General features: G+C 38.4%; 1 protein-coding gene across 1 annotated transcript in view; it reads left to right on the forward strand.

Annotated features, from left to right (window-relative positions):
• LOC124146082 (G protein-coupled receptor kinase 5-like) overlaps positions 1 to 15,918 on the forward strand; it is a 47,781-nt gene extending 31,863 nt beyond the window's left edge. The window contains exons 5-16 of the mRNA XM_046516151.2: positions 373 to 476; positions 2,170 to 2,262; positions 3,120 to 3,324; positions 3,838 to 4,028; positions 4,903 to 4,940; positions 5,557 to 5,646; positions 6,871 to 6,959; positions 7,643 to 7,762; positions 8,210 to 8,347; positions 9,087 to 9,224; positions 10,759 to 10,893; positions 11,565 to 15,918. Of these exons, the coding sequence (XP_046372107.1) occupies positions 373 to 476; positions 2,170 to 2,262; positions 3,120 to 3,324; positions 3,838 to 4,028; positions 4,903 to 4,940; positions 5,557 to 5,646; positions 6,871 to 6,959; positions 7,643 to 7,762; positions 8,210 to 8,347; positions 9,087 to 9,224; positions 10,759 to 10,893; positions 11,565 to 11,585 (1,362 nt within the window). The 3' untranslated portion in view covers positions 11,586 to 15,918. The remainder of the gene's footprint in view (positions 1 to 372; positions 477 to 2,169; positions 2,263 to 3,119; positions 3,325 to 3,837; positions 4,029 to 4,902; positions 4,941 to 5,556; positions 5,647 to 6,870; positions 6,960 to 7,642; positions 7,763 to 8,209; positions 8,348 to 9,086; positions 9,225 to 10,758; positions 10,894 to 11,564) is intronic.
• The last annotated feature ends 384 nt before the right edge of the window (positions 15,919 to 16,302 follow it).

Genomic DNA, 16,302 nt, shown 5'->3' on the forward strand with positions numbered 1-16,302 from the left:
AGTTATCTGTCCTACGGTCTGTTAACAATTCTAAACACTAAAAAATGAAACTGTAAGGACAATCCCAACACTGGTGTTACATAAAATATTTGTATCAAGACATCCTATTTATACTTGTACCATAGGGTCGACAGAATAGGTCTGTTTCATTTGTCAAAGTTTGGGGATTAGCCTGTTTATTACAGTAATGAAAAATCGTTGACACCAGTGCCAATACAAAACAGCAAGTATCCGCAGGTCATGATACGTGACAATTTCAATACCAAGTTTCATAATTCCGACTATCTTAGTATCCAGCATTTGTGTTCCTTGTTTGCAATTTATGTCCAAATCCTATTACATTTTCATCAACTGTCGTTCATACTGTTGCAGTCCAATGACTACTTGAGTCAGATTAACGGGAACCAGATCCTTGCTGTCAAAGAGGCCATGGCAGTCAAAAATTCAAGCAAGGAACTCTTCAGCTCATGTTCAGGGTGAGGGCAGTAGAATATTGGTGTAGCTCACAGAAAGTGTGATGTTAAATCTTAGTGATTCTGATTGTGTTTGAATGTCTTAAGCTGCAAATGAGCCTGAAAATGATAATAATATGAGCAAACATTCACATGGTCAGGGTGCTTTGACACAAAATAAGCCAGGCACCTGTTCCACAATGCGATCTTAACAATATGGTTGTCCATGTTGAAGTATCGTTGCGATCATCTTAGCGGTAAGACTTGTTTGTGGAACGGGACTCACGTCGCACGTCATTACCATCCTTTCCTCACTAGTCAACTCAAACAGGGTATTGAAGATCTGGAACTATTCCACAAAGCCATCTCAGCGACAAGACTGTCAAAAGTTACTGTATTAGTATGGGAGTTATGATCGTCTAAACGATAAATCACTTGTTCTGTTCTGGAATCCTGAGTGGGCCAGTCAGCCTCCTTGGGTCTAGTGGCAGAGCATACGCCCGGAGAGTGGACAGTCGAGGGTCGATCCCCCGGCGGCTTCATACCAAAAGACGTTAAAAAAGATGGTACTTGTTGTTACCCTGCCTGGCGCTTGGCATAAGGGGCTAAAACAAGGACAGGTTGGCTCGAAGTCAGTATTCCGAGTGGGATATTCAAGTTAACTGTGGCATGGTATCTCAGTGGGCTAGCACTATATGATTGGCATTAGTCCGGGCTAGTACCCACACCACACCACACCACACCACACCACACCACACCACACCACACCACACCACACCACACCACACCACACCACACCACACCACACCACACACATCGCTATATAAGTGCAATAATTTTGGACGCGATGTTAAAACCCATTTCAACTCACCCAGTGGGCCCTGATTTCACGATATTAGGAGTAAGCAAGGTATTATATTGATCATCAGTCTGCAGAATATTTGCAGTGTGTGCTATGTCCGTCAAAAGAAACAGAACAGTGCAGTCTCTAGCATGCATCTCAGCCTTAGAAATTTGTTTTTTACTCGCTCTTTGGGTGTTTATGCATCATGGATACTCTTGTATGATATGATGTCCCAATGCTAATGACATCACAGTATATCAGTGTTTACTGTATGTAGTGAGGTAGACCCATTTAGCCTCAGGACACTGTTTTAATATCTGAAGACGATCCTTATTCACCATAGCTAATTAAAGAGTTTGGACAAAAAAGGACCATTTTTTATGTGATTCCTACTGATTTGCTTAAACTCACAGGAATTTATCTAGGATTCCAAAGTTGGTGCTCTTGGCAGGCTAATTGGGAACAAATCAATATTTTCGTAAAAATGGGGATTTTTTTCAAATTGATTTTGTTTATGCTTAAGAGTAAAACTTATTAGCATTATGACCTCTTCGATCCTCTTTATTGGTCCTGTTACTAGTGAAGTACAGGTCATCTCAAAACTATAATATTGGTTATTACTAGAACAACATGAATCCGACATTGGCTGCAGACTTAAAGCTGAATATCGTCATTTGAGCAGGTCTAGATAAATCCCTGAACTCATGTCAGTATTAGCTCAGGAAATACATTATGACATATATTCTTTCATGAAATCATTGACAAACACATTTTGATAATTTTTTTATATATGATGGAAGACTAGGCTCCCAAAGACTTGGTTAGTTTTCTTATTGTGCATGTAAAATCTCATTTCTATTTGTTTTGTTACAGGGTCATGGAGGATTACCTGAACTCTGAACCCTTCACAGAATTTCTGGAGAGCATGTTTTTCAAACGCTATTTGCAATGGAAATGGTTAGAAAGGTACGCAGAAGTGTGAAGTGTTTTTTCACGTGATAATAAATGTTGATTTCACATATACAAACATTCATGGAAGCATTACACTCATTATTATCTCATTATGGATGGTGCAAGAAGTAATCATAAGTGGTGTAATGTCTATTGAATTGTGATAGGAGATCCGTGATACTATACATTGATTTACAACCCCTGTATCGTGATACATTGTATTATTGCCCATGATACAATATGTCAATTTGCAACCCAAGTATTGCACTACATTGGGGTGAAAAACGTGATCAACAGAAGTAACATCCAGCTTATGAAGATTCTCTAGTACTTCCGGGTTTGCTATAAAATTCACAACATTCACAGTGCCCTCAAGCCTATATGATCCTGCCCTACAATAACCCATCACCAATCTCCTAAAATTTGTGATTCACTTTCAAAAAGAAAGACCATCAACTTATTTAATAAAAGTTCTGGGCCCCGTTCCACAAAGTGATCTTAGCACTAAGGTGATTGTATGTCCCATACTTTAAAATAGGTTTACGATCATCGTAGCGCTAAGATCGCTTTGAGGAATGGGGCCCAGTAATTTAACATTTATGGATGTTTTCGCTTGCCAAGACCTTACCTTAAGGTAGTTCGGCAAGGGACATTCCTAAGGCTTGTTCTGTCTGTATGATGTGAATACTCAAGTCAGCCTAATGCTTGGAGAGACCACGAGACTCATCAGCTGTTAATGGCTTACATTATGGTAGTACAAGAAGAGTACTACAAATTGCAATTATGGTTTGACACATCAGTTATTGGCAACATTCCCTGTGTGGAGAATAATACCAATTGATATTAATGTTTGACATATATTATCTGTTCAGTCAACCTGTGACCAAGAACACGTTCCGGATGTATCGAGTACTTGGTAAGGGTGGGTTTGGCGAGGTGTGCGCATGCCAGGTGCGGGCCACTGGCAAGATGTACGCCTGCAAGAAGCTAGAGAAGAAACGAATCAAGAAGAGGAAGGGGGAACCTATGGCTCTTAATGAGAAACAGATCTTGCAGAAAATCAACTCTCGTTTTGTGGTACGTGTAACAATACATTATGTCATGCAGCGATAGAAACTTTTAGTTCACTAGTCCTTATTATAATAACATATAGAAAAACCCTTTCATATTGCAAATGTCTACTAGTCCTTATCATACCTTAACTATTGGGCAGTTTGGCAAGGACTATAGACTAGTGCCAATTTATATCGGTGTGGGTACAGGCTCATGTTGATAAATATTTTAAATATCAACAGTTTAGAGTGGACTCGGAACTGAGAGGCAATGTCAGATGGACTTGTGCAGAGATTGGCCTTCTTTATCACTGGTTTGTCTGGTCCTGACTCGATTACTTTGAGGTCACCGTCATTTGGCTTGAGTGTGGCGTTCAACAACAAACAAACATTGTGCTTATGACTAGTTTATACAAATGATACATGGACTAGTACCTGAACTGGTACCACTTCCTGACATTTGTATCCTTGAATATTAAGCTTGACACCAACTTTGTCGGTGGATGTGTTTCTCATAAACTATTTCGTTTTCTTTCAGGTTAGTTTAGCCTATGCATTTGAGACAAAGGAAGCTCTATGTCTAGTGTTAACAATAATGAATGGGGGTGACCTCAAGTTCCACATCCACAATATGGGCAACCCAGGCTTCCCCGAGGAACGTGCATGGTTTTATGCAGCAGAAATTACATGTGGGCTGGCAGACTTACATAAAGAAAACATAGTTTATAGGTGAGTTAGTGCAGGATGGAATTTACCACAAGTCTAATTTACTTAAAACATTTTAAGCCAGAGATAATGTAAGGCAATGTGAGTGGTAATAGTGTTCCATGAATTTTGTCAGTGGCTTTATGATCACTGTAATGGTAATTTTGGAAATATCAACTTAAGTTGTCCTGGCTGGTTAACACTGGTGGTACTCGCGTAAGGGAACTAAAGTATAAGGTACAAATGCTTGCACTATCTTCAGTACGGATGCTGGAACTGAGATGTGAGCCTCAGTGCTCTAGTAGCATGAATTAGTAGCATGCTGTGCTGGCGACGTGCCAGGGTTTCAGATTGTTTCATCCAAAATTTCCTGAGGATATTTTTCACTTGTGGTAGTGATATATACTACTAACCTTTGATAGGGATACTGAGATATTTCATACTGTTACAAAACTTTAGACAGCAGCCATTGAATGTTATATAAATTACTTATCAATTGTTATTATGCTGAAAATGAGTCGGTTCCAAGGCAGTATTATATGCTATTTGTATATCAACTTCTCCCAACTATCAGCCACATGCAGACCCTGTCTAGACACTCAGAATATCCCTATCTGAAGTTAAGTACAGGTAGTATAGAAATATCCTATCAAAAGTTGATAAAATCATGAAAATGTCCTAATGCCATCGTCTCCAAAATCACTGTTTACCAGGTTCCCTGGCTCATTGAATGACACATTTTCATCATTTTGATCATTGTAGATCTCACCAGTAATCCACCATTAGTCCAGTAATTATCAACTGAGGTTTTAATTATTTGTTAATATTATGGAATTTTTAGTGTAAATGACATGTATAACAAAACAGTGATAAATAATATTTTGTCTTTTCTTTCCAGAGATCTGAAACCAGAAAATATATTATTAGATGATTATGGTAAGAATAATTGTTGTGATTTACATTTGACCCGTGAAGATCCAAGGTAGAATATGTCTTCAGCAACCCATGCTTGCCATAAAGGCGACTATGCTTGTCGTAAGAGGCGACTTACGGGATCGGGATTGATCCCAAATGCATGGATCGATGCTCATGATGTCTATCACTGGATTGTCTGGTCTAGACTTGATTATTTACAGACCGCTGTCATATAGCTGGAATATTGCTAATTGTGGCATTAAACAAACAAACAATGTAACTTACATTTAATCTATATCACTTCATCTTTCCTTTGTGATGTAATCAGAGACAATCAGAAGTCCAAACATTTTGGCAGCATTGAGTGTTCTGTTAAACATTGAAAGCTGTCTATTGCCTAAAACCTGTTTTCAAGCTTATGAATAGGGAATGATACAGGAATCACATTCAAGGGTAGACACCATTGGTTTTATCCATCTAGCCTGCAGCTCAATCCAGACTAGTGCCTTATGTAAAATAACTAGATTTGGGGTTAAAGCAACCAGTCCGTACAGATTGTCGCCAGTCGCGGTCTATCAGGCGAGTGGCTATGTCAGTGACTTCTTGTGCAAGAGGGTTTCACACTTTGTGTTTTCAGGTCATGTAAGAATATCAGACTTAGGCTTGGCTGTAGAAATTCCTGCTGGAGAGTTGATACGGGGGCGTGTTGGTACGGTGGGATACATGGGTAAGTACTTTCAACTTCCTGAAAAATATGTGTAGTGGTTGTAGGTCCTCAGCATTCTGTTGTTTGTCGTAAATGGTGACTAAATTGGATGAGTCAGGCTAAGTGACTTGGTTCATTGCACATAGCCTTATACTCCGGTGATGTGGGAGGCTGTTAATTATGTCAGCCACTGGTTTGTCTGGTCCAGATTCAATTAATTAGACCCTGCCAAGATATAGCTGGAATATTGGTAAGTGCTTCAGGGTTTCACCATGACATACAAAACTACAGGGGGCGCGGGTGGCCCAGTCGTCTAATGCGCCGTGATTCGCTGTGCAGATTTGCGTCCCTTGGGCACGCCAGAAACCTATGATTGTGGGTTCGATTCCCGGTTCGCCCCGATTATGTTTCTAGCTTTGTCAGCACCATACCCATGCTCGTGGGTTTCACCGAAGTAGTAAACGTCTGAGACCTCCATCACTTCGGGCTTTCCTCCCACATTAAGCTGACACGCCGCAATATAACTGGAATACTGTTAAAAGTGGCGTTAAACCAAACTCACTCACTCACTACAAAACTACAGGTAAAGAAGACCCCCAATTACTAATTTCAAGGTTAGTGACTGGAAATATAAGGGTCCTGTAAAATAATGACAAGACGTAGCCTACTGTACTGTAAGATTTTAGTAATTACTTTAATTACAGGAACTCTATAATTCTTGTCAAGAATTTAGTGCAACGAATATTATTCTGCGCCCCTCAGGACACAGTATATATTTCCTTATGTGTCCATTCTACACATTTGTGTGTACCGGCCACACATTCCTGCATCGTGTAAAACCCTGGAGCTATATAAAGCAACAAACAAGCAACCAATCATCAGCCATTTCATGATATCATGTAATGTTTTTTCATCTGTCTGTAAATTGCATTTTCACCTCAAGGCTTTTGTTTGTTTGTTTTGTTTTGAATGCTTTGATGCTAACGACTTTGTGATAAGACAAAGGGCATATGACTTTGAAAAGAAGCCTGTTGATGTTTTGTTCAAAATGTTGCTGTTATTGCTGCTATGACATGAACTTAGTATTTTGCTCATCAAGGACAAAAAATTCTGCAGGCAGCATGGACAGTGGCTTTGGAAGACATCGATATTATCAGTAACCACTTGAGTAGATGCAGAAATTTCTTGTTAATATATTTAGCCTTGGAGAATTCCCTGTCAGCTTGTGATGTTGTTTTTTTTCAGCACCGGAGGTGGTGAAGAACGAGAGGTACACAATGAGCCCGGACTGGTGGGGCCTAGGATGCATAATATATGAAATGATAGAGGGCAAGGTAAAAAACTGCCAGGGGATGTTGCACTGTTATTATTTAAGTTATTGATATTCAAGATGAAAAGTGTATTCGTCAATAACTGATGTACAGTGTTTCAAATCAAGTATGAAAGTCAACATGGTCAAGGGGTTCTTATTATAAGCCAAATGTTGAATATTTGAGATCGATAGAGTCCCTAGATTCAAATGCTATAGGATCAAACCCCAAGGACCCCAAGATCACTCCTTAATTTCGACTACTTTTTTTACTATTATTTTTAATACTAATTTTGAGGTAAGGTGAAATGGGGTTTAACCTCGCGTCCAAGATTATTGCACTTATATAAAGACATGCATACACATGTGTCTGCTTGTACTATTTAGGACTAATGCCGACTTAGTTTAACATGAATACCCCACTCAGACACAGTATACTGACTCCGAGCCGACCAGCCCTTGTTTTAGCCCCCTAGTGCCGAGCGCCAGGCAGGGTAGCAACAAGTACCATCTTTTAACGTCTATTGGTATGATGAGGCTAGGGGTGTCGAACCCCGGACCTTCCGCTATGCGGGCGCACTCTCCAGCTATAGAACACGTAGGTGATCCAATAATTTTGACTTACAAGGAGTAAGAGGGAACAATGCTTCTGTTATTCAGTTTCAATCACTGTGGTACTTCTATGTCAACTATGCTTCTGTTGTTCAGGCGCCATTCCGGGCGCGGAAGGAGAAAGTGAAGAGAGACGAGGTAGATCGACGGGTCAAGGAAGACACAGAGACTTACTCCTCTAAGTTCTCAGAAGACTGCCAGGCGGTATGTCAAGCGGTGAGTAAATAGCTTGTACTGATATTGTACAAATTAAAATTAAGAATATGTTCTAGCTAGTTAACATCAGGTGTAGTTCCCATGAGGGTTGATTCCAGGGCAGACTATGTCCACATTTCATGTTCTTGTGGCAACAGCTGACTTAGAATATATCCGGCTAGTTACAATGTTACCTAGCCTTTTGTGTGTCAACCTACCTCAACAACATGCATTGCTGTCCATGCCATCAATCACTACATTCACTGGCCCAGACTATTGCATTAAAAATAATTCCCACTGACTTACAGATGGAATAGTGCTACTCGGTTAGATATGGATAAGTTATTAAGTTGAAACCACTTGTTAAAGGTTTCAATGAAATGTTCACTTTTTAGCAACAACATTTAACATCTGACATTAACAGTATGATAACACTGTCTCAATGCATTGATTCCACATTCTCTACAGTTACTACAAAAGAACCCCACATGTCGGTTAGGGTGCAACTCAGAGGGAGCAGCTGAAGTGAAGGCTCACACATTCTTCAAAAATATCAACTTCAGAAGGCTAGAGGCTGGGATGTGTGAGCCCCCGTTTGTACCAGATGTAAGTATATTTTGAACTGAAGTAACCCTTTGGTAATGTGGACAATGTGGACGGATTGACCTAATATTTACTGTATGTGCCCTAATAACTGCCCATCTCAAATTAATGCTCCCTAATCCACTTCTAACCAATCTGTAGGTAATATTCATTAATGCCCTATACTAAGCCTGAACATTTACATGACATTCCATACTTTCTTGTGTGTATTACAGATCCTTTTATGGAAAAAACAACAGCGTAAAAGGAATATATCATCGCCATTTAACATTTTTTCAACATTTGGGCTTTCCCCTTATGTTAAGTTGAGACGCTGGTCCTACTCAGTACAAGAGTTTATCTCAAAGATGGTTAAGCTCATTTCAGTATGACAAAGAATTATCTTCATATGACAGAAAATATTGAGTCAGCTCTTTTGTAGTATCCATTATCCAAATAAATGGACCCGTGAAGATTCCGGGGTAGAAGAGGTCTTCAGCAACCCATGCTTGCCGTAAAAGGTGACTATGCTTGTCGTAAAAGGCGACTAATGGGATCGGGTGGTCAGGCTCACTGACTTGGTTGATGCATGTCATTGATCCCAATTGCGTTGATCGATGCTCATGATTTCAATCACTGGATTGTCTTGTCCAGACTCGATTATTTACAGACTGCCGTCATATAGGTGGAATATTGCTGAGTGCGGCGTTAAACAACAAACCAACCAACCAAATAAATGAATGATTGTTTTTGAATTGTTCAGCCTCGGGCAGTATACTGCAAGGATGTGTTGGACATAGAACAGTTCTCCACTGTGAAGGGTGTCAACCTAGATGCCAGTGATGACACTTTCTACAGCAAGTTCAACACAGGCAGCGTATCCATACCATGGCAGAGTGAGGTATTGTCCCTGTTGAAGTTCATTTTCATCATCATGTATTCTTTGAATTGTTGCAAATTTGATTATTTTTTTTCATAATAGTAATGTCGTTCTTTACAAACACTTTATCAGGAGATTCCTTCCAAAATTAAATCTTGTCAGCTGATCGTTACTTTTATGATTTATGTGTCATAGTCCACCAGAACATGTACCGTATTTTCTTGAGTATAGTGCGCACCCATGTATAATGCGCACCCCCCTCTAGCGGGTTCAATATTTTGGAAAAAAAGAAATTTGAATATTATGCGCAGAAATTTTTTACACCGTACCCTTTCAGCGAAGTCCGGCAAACGAACGGGTGCTGAGAAACTTTGTCAGTACAAATTCGAAATTTGAGATAAAAAATCACCAGACATGTTTATTTACCGTTTAAATAGTATTTATTGTTCTGCTAGGCATTGTTTTATATTTAGGGATTAAGATTACCTTGCGTATTTTCTCGTAAACTAAGCTGGAAACAGCAATCAGCTGTACACACGTTTTCTTGGAATTGACCGGTGATTCGGTCAAGACACACCCAATGATATAACTTTATAAGATTTTTAATGCAAGGATCGGCAACAATTGTATCTGAAACTATTTTATTTATCAGGAATAATATATTCCATTATTTTCTTAATTATATGCAACCTTTAATAAACATATTTAAAATAATAATAACCCTAAGCGAAGCAGCTGATCGCTATTCCCGGGTATTATTTTTTACATGGAACATGTCTGACCAGTCACCGTCAAGGCTCACGCGCACATGATACGTGATCGCGAGAATTTCATGTTGACATAGAATCGTCAAACAAAAACAAATATGACTTTTAACGAGTCAAAGTATGTCATTTATGATATATGTATCCATTCCCTGTCAACTAAAGTTTGTTTCAAGGCGTCAATAGCGGTATTCTGACCGTGGTTGCTGTTAATAACGGTGAGTTGTGCGATCTTCCGATCGCTTCACACACGATTTCGCCGAAATTAATAAAAACAATATTATCAGATTATAAGGAATTTTGAATAAAATCAATGAAATAAGTTACAAACATAAGTCCTGATATACAAAGAACTTTTTTTATAGCCAGACAGTGTAATTACATAATTATTTTGCGTACTTCAGTATGGATTTGTTGACATGGTATTCCCGGTGTTTCGTGCTCACGGTAATGTCTTTCCATGGGGGAAAAAAACATCCAAACTCATAATTCGTGTATTATGCGCACCCCCTTCTACACAGCTGTGTTTTTTCGAAAAAAAGTGCGCACTATACTCAAGAAAATACGGTAGATACTTGGTTTGAGATGACATAAATATGTTTCAAATCATTTATGAAAGATTTGTAGTGTCACAGTTAGAAAGAACAGAATGTTTGTATGAAATAAATATTTTGTAATGATCAAATAACAGAAAGTGTATTAGTTTATTATATTGTATCATCTCTCTTGTTCTTGATGTAAGAACCATATCCTGACAGATGTGTAAAATTAAATTCCATGCTGTTTTCCAGATGATAGAGACTGAGTGCTATAAGGAATTGAATCAGTTTGCTTATGATGGAGGACCTAGTCCAGATCTTATAGAAGACATGCCACCCCCACCTCCACAACGGGGCTTCTTTGATAGGTTATTTCACAGGCGAAGGGTAAGTATTAACATTCACTAACCTAAGTACATTAAACCTGAATGAATGCTGTTTTCTGCAGCAGTCAGTAATTATCAAACTATATCACTGCATATATTATCAGTTAGAATAATGTCCCATGAAGATCTTCAGCAACCCATGCTTGCCATAACAGGTGACTATGCTTGCCGTAGGAGTTGAACAATGGGATCTGGTGGTCAGGCTCACTGACTATGTTTTTGCATGTCATCATATCCCAATTGCTTAAATCGATGCTCATGATATCAATCACTGGATTGTCTGGTCCAGACCTGATTGTTTTAATCCCACAGTCATATAGCTAGAATGTTGCTGGGTGCGGCATTAAACAACAAACAAACAAAAGTTAGAATAACAGTGCTCTCTTGCTACAATGTACTGTGACTATACAAAAGGTTCTCCCAGATTATGATCCTTGATTTACTTCTGGGATGGAAACTAATGTCTTCAACCAACATCACTTTGGTCTTTCCTCCCACATTAACCTGGCATAACTGAAATACACTTTTAAGAAATGGTAAACCCATCTCACTCACTCCTACAGTGACTAGGTAGAGCCAGTGAAGATCTACTTTGAACTGCGATTATAGCATGAACATATTATTCTGATCATTTTGTTTGAAGATGTATATATATTCCTCTTTCATTTTCAGAACAGAGATCATTATTCTTAAGGGATTAACCTCTCCAGGGTACAGCCCAAGGCCCATTACCATGGAAACAGTAGAGTGTGATTGACCATCTTGTGACTCAGTTCTAGAGATTCTATTGGATGGTTGAAGCAGTGGAAAAGTCTTGTGAGGCAGCGGCAATGCTGCCATTGTGAGTCATCCAATGTCACTAAGTCAGCGTGTCGTGTCGTCATGGTGACTAAATAACCACTGCAGGGTAAATGGTCAGATCAACTTGCCTCATATAGTGTTCACTCAAAAAAAATACAACTTGGACCTTTTCACTAGAGTGCAAACCTACTGATATATACATATATATATGCATCCGCTTGCCAAATGACAATGGGTACATTAGTGTGAGGTCCAAGAGGTCTTGGATGTATCTGCCAGGAAGATGTAGGACCAGAATTACAGCTAGCTTGAGGCAGATCTCCAAGGACTTCTAGGAGGTTGACACCAGTGCACCGGACTTCTCATTTTGGTGCAGTAGCGTGTTGTTCCAAATCAAGAAGCTGTTTCTCCCCCATCCTTCAGCTGACGACATGCTTGCTCTGTCAGTGAAACAGATGGTAGTCTCGTGCAGCTTCGTTGGGCTTCTTGGCTGTGTGTCTTCTCCTGTGTTGTTGGTGTCGTCATCGTTGTCGTCGTCATCTTGCTGTCCTCACTGTCAGTGTCGGATCATTACTGCATTGCTACCTCAGTCGAGTTCATCATGAAAACAACTACAAGAGATTTGACCAGCATCCTTGTCACTACCATCTTCACTCACTCTCTTCCAAGGCAGATAATACACAAACTTGGGCTGAATCCATGCTCAACAGTATTATAAACCAATTCCAAGGCAGGAGTTACTCCAGATTATCTCCCCTTGCTCAGGGTGGGTTATCTCCCTTGCTCAAGGGCCTCAGTGTTGTATCCTGCTAATGGTAGGCTGGTATCCTACATCAGCATAATACTTACATGATCACCTCTAGGAAGACCACAATAGTGTATAAAGCATAGTTATCTATGTTAGCTCCTTGCAGGGGCAGTATCTATTCGATTATGTACCTGTGTGAATGAGAGTTTGTGTTTGTGTTTGTGTGAATTTGACATATTTCTTTATGCAGCTCCACTGGATATTACTAGGATTAAAAGTGCTTTGTTTCTGTAGTGACTGCATTTGTTCGTGTCCTCCTGTTCGGAGATTTAGAAGGTTGAACCTCATTATGTCACAGTTTGTTTTTGTATAGGGTAAGATTATGGGACAATAGTGTTGAGGGTATCTCTTGTTATTTTGTTATGTCATGGAAAATTCAATCATGGAACAAAATTGTTAAACAAACCAGAAAATCATGTGAAAATATGCAGGAATTATTCAAAGTTCCTTGCCTGAAATTTGTTGATTTCTCATAGGTAATGTGTGTATGAAAGGGTAATCAACGTCACATCAGTGTATGAAATTGTTGTGTAGCAAATGTGAATGGCAAGAGTTAGATCTGAGGTATATGTGATGTGTTTCGATGTGTTTCGAGAGAGTGTTCACCACTAACACCATCTTCTTACATCCAGGCTAATTCCTATACTGTTCCAATTACCAACCCATATCCTGTGGACATGAGATTCTTGTTTGAGAACAAATCAAAGCTTTGCCATATCAAAGAACGGATGCTCAGAGAATACTTGCTTGCCCATTGAAGATCTCTGTATCATTAAGGCTATCTTTTAGAGGTTACATTTTATTTGAAAAAAATATGTGAGCCTGTTTTATCATGTCCATTGAATTTTGACATTAGAACAGTTTTGAGATATCTATTGAATATATCAGGGAGTAAGTGATAAAGATTGGCTAAATGTATTTGTTAGTCCCTGGTGCTATGTAACTGTCAGCTTTAAGTTGTTGAGAACAAAAATGAGCCTTGATAACAAAGTGGATTATGTAAGTTAGGTGTTCAATAAATGCTTGTGATGCATCTCTTACAGTGGCCAGTAGATTTCAATACATATTTGTATTAATCAGCTTGGTTGATCCAAACTGGTGTTCAAATGGTGACATATGGTTAGTCATCTCCAGATAAGATGAAATCCAAGGGATTTTTGGAATAAGTTTTTTTTCTCTAAATTTGGAATTCACAGAAACAAATAAGTTAAATTACTAACCATTTGCTGGCAGGCTGCTTATTGACTTTGTAATTGCTGTTTATTATCCCTTTATTTTCATCAAATCTGGATTTGACTGTTAGAGGACCAAATTCATTTCCTCTTCCGTTGCCTCGGAACATGGTCCATGTCTAATCTGTTTCATGTTACTTTCTGTATAGTGTGAAGTGAGTTGAATTTAAAGTTTCAACTGTGATGATTTCCATTGGATCATGGAATGATATGATATCCTGCAATTATGCAGATTTTGGTAAATCAGGTTAATATTATTTATTTCCAATGTAACAGGTTTATACTGCAGGGCTATTTTTGAATGACTTACCAGAGATATATATGGAGTTAGAATATCTGAATATGATACTGACTCCTGACCCACAACTTACAGGGATTTGCCTGTTTACCTACTATTTCTTACAAAGTATTTATTCAACATTTTAGCATCTAATGCAGTATATGCTAAATGATTTAAAGACATTGGCATGACACCTTTTTGAATTATTAATGGCCTCTAAGTTATCTGTATTGGCCATGGAATGCAATGGAGAATCATTTTGAACAAATAAAGATTTTCCTTGTGTGGGGGCCTCTTTAATTCTTTACAAATTACAATGTTTGGCGTATGATGAAGCTTTCCTTCCTCCTCTCTCTCTCCCCCTTCCTCCTCTCCCTCTCCCCCTTCCTCTTTCTCTTTCCCCATATCCCCCTTCCTCCTCCTCAAATGCTATTATTTCCTTTTGAGAATTACTGCTGCAGTCGGATTCTGATTCAGTGTTAGATATTTGCTTCTGAAGAATGTGACAAACTGCTTCTTAAGTGAAACTCTTTTTGAACTTTTGCTGGATATCTTTTTAAAAGGTTTATGAATCTGATGATCACATTGTCAGGTTATTCTTTTCATAAAGGATCTTTCATTCTGTCATTACTTGATACTGAAAACTACTTCAGGTTTTCACAGCAGTTGAAGGGTAGTTGAGCGCATTATTAGTTTACTTTGCCAAATTTACTATATTTTCTTGATTGTTTTTCTATATATTTCTATTTATAAGAATTCATCATTTAGTCATGTTCTAGTTATCCAGTAACTTTCTCTACTTTTCAAAAAGAGGTTATTTTGTCATAAATATGCTCACAATAATACAATGAGAAAGATATGCTGAATTCTTTTGCTTTTTTTCAGATATATATTTTTAGGTATAACCAGTTTATTCATTATTCTATCTACCAGCTTATGTGTGAAAGCTGTTGAATATTGTTGAATATTGATAACCTATCTAATTTTCACATGGATTTCCTTTCAATAGAGATGCTCTTTATGAATAATAACATCTTCTCTGACCTATCAAGGTGAAGTTAGTTTTCTGCTGTTATTAGAACCTTGGAACATTTTGAGTAATAATGAATTAATGATGTGAATCTTATGTCTGATGTGTTGCTTGCTACCAAAACATAGAGCCTCCTTCATATTTGTGGTAAAAAACTGACCTTGCGAAAATTGCTGAATAAGCTTTTTCATTTTCATCAAACTTGATGTTGAGGGTGTTTTTGATGTTATGTGTGCATTTTTACACAATTGCAATAGAACAATTGAGATTTGGATCCCTTTTTGACACATACTGTTACTTGTTAACATGGTTGTGTTTACTGCATCTCCTTCATTAATCTCATGAGTTTCTGATTGGTCTTTGTCTTGACAAGGAAGGAGTAACATTGTCCGTGTAGCTCATTTAACCATTTGTTTCTACAGTGAGAATTTTTCTTATTCCATCTCCACTTTTCTGAAACAAATGTCCTGGATAATTTACTTGAAAATTATCATTTTAAAATATATAATTAGTATTTTTCAAAGTGTCTGGCCTCCAGATCCTGATAGTGATAGTTAACAATAGGGCTAAATATGCTTGAAATCTGTTGATGTCCTTCAAAATATGTGACAGTGTTGGACAATGTTGGTCAAACATCCAAATACCTCGTAGGAGGTGCATATTTTTTTCTGACGTAGCACAGGATAGCTATTGTGTTTTTACACATACTTATATACTATCTCAAAGGGTTGATTGAGGCAGTGACATTGAAATCAGGTCAGGGTGATAGTTGTGATTTATGGTATAGTGGCAATTTAGAGACAGGAATGAGGAAGGGGGTAGCATTATGTTTAACATTGTTAAAAATAGTTCAGTTACATGACTATTAGAACTTTTTTCCATACAAAAAGTATAGAGTTGGTTTTGACGGAATTGCATTTTATGATTATTGGAGACTGTTGGTTGTCTCCATAAAGCTCATTTCAATGTCACCTTCCTGCTGAAACATATGAACCACAGATGTTTTGCAATGCATTGTCATACTGCAATTCTGTGCCAGGATCAACAGTGTGGGTTTGAATCTCATTTTTGCCATGATAATTATCTACTGTCTGCAGTACCCCAGTGATTGGTTTCAACAAAGGGATAACATTTATCACTTTAAGGGTGGCCGAGTTGCCTGAGGTGCCGCGATTTGATGTGCAGAGTTGCATCCCTTTGGGCATGTCAGAAACCTATGATTGTGGATTCGAATCCCGGTTCGCTGCTATTATGTTTCT

The sequence above is a fragment of the Haliotis rufescens genome, unplaced genomic scaffold (genome assembly GCF_023055435.1).
Source record: "Haliotis rufescens isolate VD_foot unplaced genomic scaffold, xgHalRufe1.0.p SCAF_12, whole genome shotgun sequence".
Classification (NCBI taxonomy): domain Eukaryota; kingdom Metazoa; phylum Mollusca; class Gastropoda; order Lepetellida; family Haliotidae; genus Haliotis; species Haliotis rufescens.